Source organism: Puma concolor, chromosome C1, assembly GCF_028749965.1.
Source record: "Puma concolor isolate L17-30 chromosome C1, mPumCon1.1.hap2, whole genome shotgun sequence".
Taxonomy (NCBI): domain Eukaryota; kingdom Metazoa; phylum Chordata; class Mammalia; order Carnivora; family Felidae; genus Puma; species Puma concolor.
This window is the reverse complement of record NC_141674.1, coordinates 94,395,225-94,400,586: the sequence shown is the minus strand read 5'-3', so window position 1 is coordinate 94,400,586 and position 5,362 is coordinate 94,395,225. Positions and strand designations below refer to the sequence as shown.

General features: G+C 56.0%; 1 protein-coding gene across 1 annotated transcript; it reads right to left on the bottom strand.

The window, feature by feature from the left end:
* Window positions 1-1,490: 1,490 nt before the first annotated feature.
* On the bottom strand, window positions 1,491-2,975 carry UBL4B (ubiquitin like 4B). The gene has a single exon (XM_025912646.2). The coding sequence runs from the start codon at window positions 2,851-2,853 to the stop codon at window positions 2,323-2,325; it is 531 nt and encodes a 176-aa protein (XP_025768431.2). The 5' UTR covers window positions 2,854-2,975; the 3' UTR covers window positions 1,491-2,322.
* Window positions 2,976-5,362: the final 2,387 nt, after the last annotated feature.

Sequence of the window (5,362 nt, the reverse complement as noted above, 5' to 3'; positions counted from 1 at the left end):
GCTGGCGGCAGCCACCGCAGGCCGAGTCCTCAGGGACCCGGGGAGAGGTCACACCTGATGGGGCTCGCTCCCTCCGAGGCCCCACTTCCCTGTCCTCTTGGCTGGTGGGGGCAGAGGCCGGGGCCCTGCTGGACGAGATGGGCATTGGCTGAACGAGGGTCGCTCTGCCACTAAGCAGGCTCACAGAGCCACAGACCTGCTTTCCGGGGTCTCTCCCGGCCATGCCACGGCCCCCTCTGCCAGAAGACGTCACTCTGGATTGCACTGTCTTCATAACCAACCCTCACAAACATCTGTGGGGTAAGTAGACACTATTAGTATTGCCTGACCGGTAATAACAGGCTGATGGAAAGGGCAATACAACGTGAAAACCCTGATCGAATCACACACACCCTTCCACCCTCACTGGAGATGGGAAATTCTCTCTCTCCTGCCCTCACAGAAGAGGCTGAGACAGCATCTGGTATCATAAGGCAATTGACCTTTAAACAACACAGGGTTTGGGGGCACCCACCCCCTCCCCACCCCACCCAGTCAAAAGTCCACGTATAACTTTTAACTTGCCCCAAACTTATCTACTAATAGGCTACTGTTGACTGGAAGCTTTACCCTACATAAACAATCCATTAATACATATTTTGTATGTTATACATATGATATATCATGTTCTTACAATAAAGTAAGTAAGAGGAAAGAAAATGTTATTAAGGAAATCATAATGGGGGGGTGCACCTGGGTGGCTCAGTCCGTTGAGCGTCCGACTTCAGCTCAGGTCATGATCTCACGGTTCATGAGTTTGAGCCTCACGTTGGGCTCACTGCTGTCGGCACAGAGCCTGCTTTGGATCCTCTGTCTCCCTCTCTCTGCCCCTCCCCCCTCTCAAAATAAAATAAAAATTTAAATAATACTTAAAAATGGGTAAAATTGGAAAAAGAAAATCATAAGGAAAATATAGTTACAGTACTGCACTGTATTTATCCAAAAATACCCACCTAGAAGTGGATCTGCACAGTTCAGACCCGTGTTGTTCAAGGCTCAGCTATATAACAACCCCCATCTAACAGGTGCAAAACCTTGCATGAGATAGGGAACATAAGTTAACCAAAGTCACACAGTGAGACCACGGCGGAGCTAGGACTGGAATCGGTCGCAGGGGCCCTAGGCCAAGGACAGAAGGTTTCCAGGGAAGTGGCCCTGCGTGTTCCTTTCAGGACACTGTCCTTCATCGCCTTCCCTCCACCTCCATCACAGGACAGATCCACAGGAACAGCACCTTAGGGACTTGGGAGGACAGGCTCTCGGGGAGCTCCATGGCCCCTCACACCCAGGGTGGGGGCTCCTCAGCCCTTGGCAAGCACCACCCACTCACACCAGAAGGGAGGAGGAAGCCCGGCTTTCCTGTAGCCTGTGAGACTGGCCCCTCCAAGCTGAGCCCAGGGCCCTGCGAGGTGGCGGCTTCACCTGGATATTCAGTCACACGGGCTATACTCTATGGTCATGTCGCGGCTTTATTTGTCACATTTCTGCCCTCTCTGTCCAGGCTGCATGCTCTGTGGGGGCAAGGATGTCGACTGGTACCATTCTTGCTCCCGGGGAGTGCTGGGCAGGTAAGGGAGGCTCAGGGACACCCACTGTTGGGTGAGACTTGGGGCAGGGGGTGAGGCAGGGGTCTGTCACGCTGACCACAGTGAGTGACTGTGCAAACCACCTTTTCTGCCCAAGCCTCAGTTTCCTGCTGTTCTTGGTCTGTGTATCTCCCGAAGCATCCAGGCCTGACACCCAGTAGGTGTTCCCCCCGCCTCCCTGCCTCTGCTAGCCCTGCCCCTTGAGCTGTGGAAGCACAAGCGACAGCAGGATCGCCTCACTCAGAGGACAGGGGGTGACATTCCTCATCTCTTGGCTGTCAGACACCCTGAGGGCAGGTGCCATGGCCTGGGGACACACAAAAATGAATTCACGTTATCTGTCTTTCTGCCCCAAAGGAGAAGCCATGGAGACTCTGGGCAGGAGGTTTTCTGCAGCCTGGCAGGTTGCCTAGGGGGTGTCCAGCCCAGGAGGGGGAGGTGGCCTTTGACCACCCCTTTAGGGCCACCCTTGGGGTGATCAGAACCCTGTCAGGGATGGTAATGGGGGTGGAATCATACTGTGTCTCAGAGCGGGTACCACAGACCCAAGAGAGGACAGAGGGGTCCAGCTGCTCTGAAGTTTCAGAAAGGGGTGTGGACGCATCTCCCTCAGCAGGAACTAGTGAGGAGTCACCAGGGAACACAGAAGGATGAGACCAGGTGGATTTGAACATGCAAATGAGTAGGATGGGCCAGTTTACTGATCAGCCTTCCCCGCCTCCTTTTCCTCTGCTTCCTCCTCCTCCTCCTTGTCTTGGGGCGCCGAGGTCTTGGCCTCAGGCTCCTTCTCCCCCGGGGGCTCCACTACCGGCTCCTCTAGCAGGAGGCACTGCGCCAGCCGCTCCAGGTCACCCAGGCTTATCCTCTGCAGGCGCTCCTGGTGCTCCCGCTTCAGCAGCCGCAGCACCGCCTTGGTGTCCTGGGGCTCAAAGTGTTTGGCTAAGACCAGGCCCAGATGGTGCCACAGGGGCTGGGGCTGGTGGGCCTCCCCGGGAGCGGACTTTGCCAAGGGCCGCATGATGACATTGATGGAGGCGTTGGGCCCGATGCGGTAGTCGGAGAGACGCTTGTCATCGGCCAGAAGCTGGCCTCGGAAGAGCAGGTGCTGCTGCTCCTCTGGCACCTGCAGTCGCTCCGACACCAGCTTCTTCAGCATGGCCACACTCTCTTGCCCTGACACCTTTAGGCTGCATCGCTGGCCCAGAAGCAGCTTGACTGTGAGGAACATCGGGCCAAGAATGGAATCAGGAGGGATCCATGCTCCACTCTGCAGCTGCCCTGAGGGTTAAGGGCCAGTGCCGGAGCAGGTGACTTCTCCTATCAATGGGGGGTGGTGGCCCTCAGAGGCTGGGGGGGGGGGGCAGCCCAAATGGACAGCCATTGGCTAATGCACAGTGATGTCACAATGCTACAGGAGGGCTCATTCTGAGAGTGGGACTTTGGCAAAATTAGAGGGACATGTCTCCCTTCGTTTCTCCATGAAGAGAGAAAGGAGGAGAGAAGAGGAGAAAAGAAGGGCCAGGAAAGAAAACACATGACCCGGAGAAAGGAGAGCGGGAGAGGGAACAGGAGGGTCCCAAAGCAGAGAGGGCAAAAGGAAACACGTCCTCGTGGATTCATTCGACACATATGGATGGGGTGCCTTCTTCGCCAGGACCTGTCCCTGGATGGGGGAGATCCTGTCGCAATGGATACATCCTGCCCTCACGAAGCTTTCAGTCTAGCGAGCCGGCTAACATTTACCAAGTGCCTTCTTCCTGTCGAGCACTTTACACGCTCCCTTGGATTGGGTTTCCCAGAAGAAGACCCTGAGACAGGGATTCGAGGGCGCGAATTGAGCTGGGAGGAGGCCCCGGGAAGCGCCAGCAGGGAGGTGAGGAGGTGAGACTAGGAAGGGAGGGAAGACAGAGCTGAAGGAAGAAGCAGGTTGTCCTTGTGAGTAACTGGGAGGCTTCAATCCTGCTGGGTGCTCCGGAAGGCTGCGTGGAGTCCACCTGAGTGGTACCACCCGAATGTGTGTGCTTGGGCCCCTGCCTTTGGTTGGTGGCGGTGCTAATCCCTTGGCTGCGTGCCCTGCACGAGTGCCATTGCTCCTGTGACCAGAGGAAAACCCTTGGGCAGAGATCTGCAGGCGCCAGCAGGGGGAGGCCTCAGGCGTTCAGGAAGGTGAGCGTGGAGAGGACAGAACGGTTCACCACCCGTGTCTGCATCGGGGGGCCTCGCCGCATCGAATCCTCACAACCTCGGAGGCACCATTTGCCAGAGGAGACCACGGAGCCCAGCTTGATCACACGCAGGCAGCATAGCTTGGGTCTTCGCCGTTAGTGCCTGTTGCCTCCAGGAACATCTGCTCGGGGCCTTTGGTGTTCCGGGCACTCGGCAGACACCCAGGGCTCCGAGGTGAATATGGAACACGCACGGGGCCTCTGCCATGTCAGCTACTTCTGTGCTGGCAGTTTTCTGTCCGCTTGTCTAAGGTCTCCTGGGTCAAGCCCTTTATATACGCTGGCACATTTAAGCCCAGGAGGAAGGTATCATCGTAACCGAATTTTGGAAACAGGCGCAGCGGGAAACGGTTGCACCTCTGGTGGGGTGGTTTTTGCCAGGGAGCCCCTCCCGGCTCACTCACTCTCCATGCTCCACTCTTCTCTGCGAGCTCTCCTCTTCCTCTTCCTCCTCCTCTCCTTTCCTTCCATTCAGCCTGGGCTACACTTGAACGCTGGTTAAAAACCACCTTCTCCAGGGGCGGCTGGATGGCTCAGTCAGTAGAACTTCCCACAGGCTCAGATCATGATCTCACGGCTCGTGGGTTCGAGCCCCACCGTTGTGCCTTGTACTGACAGCCTGAAATCTGCTCTGGAGTCTCTGTCTTCCTCTCTCTCTGCCCTCTCGCGCTTGTGCTCTCTCCCTCAAAAACAAATAAACATTAAAAAAAAAAATCTCCTCCAAGCTGCCAACACCTTGGACTTTCCAGACCTTTCCCTTCCACAGCACCTAGCCCTGATCCCCTGCCCAGGGTCGCTTCAGGTCCTGGCAGCTTCAGGCCACGTTCTCACTCTCGGCAGTGACCCAAATTCTAGTCCATAGGGAAACCAAGCCCACCAGGCAAGAAATCCCTGACATCTTGCCCTTTCCCACCAACCAGAGTGCTGCCACAGGCTCCCTGCTGCTTCTGCACCTCCCTCCCCCTCTTCTCCCTTAAATGAGCCCTCTTGTTATTTCCCTTCTCCTTCGGAAAGGTCTCCAAAACCCATGTCTTGTCTCGTCCACATCTGCACTGACCCCAAGCCAATTCAGGTTCTCCCCTTCCTCCATTTTCTGTGGCTCAGAATTCATAGTTCATATCCTCTGTCCAGTCCCACCCCCTTGGGTCCATTCGTGCAGCAGCCAAAGGGCTCTTCCTAAATAAAAGTGAGCCAAGTCCCTGCTCTGCGTAACACCATCCAGTTTAATCCTTTTAGCCTTTGGAATCAAAATTAGCCTCCTCAGCCCCACATCCATGGGCACCATGGCTCTGCCCTGCTTGCCGCCCAAACCTCATTGCTTCCCCTCACTGCACCCTCCACTGCAGCCAACCACCTGCCATTTCCTCTACTTGCTTGTCCCCTGTGAAGTCTGTAATGCTAGTTGAAAACCACCTCCTCCATGAAGCCTTCCCTGCTGTCCCAGTCCTGGGTGCAGGCAGTCCCATGTCCCTGCATCTATCACCCCCCCTTGAGCACACCTGTGTGGATGCC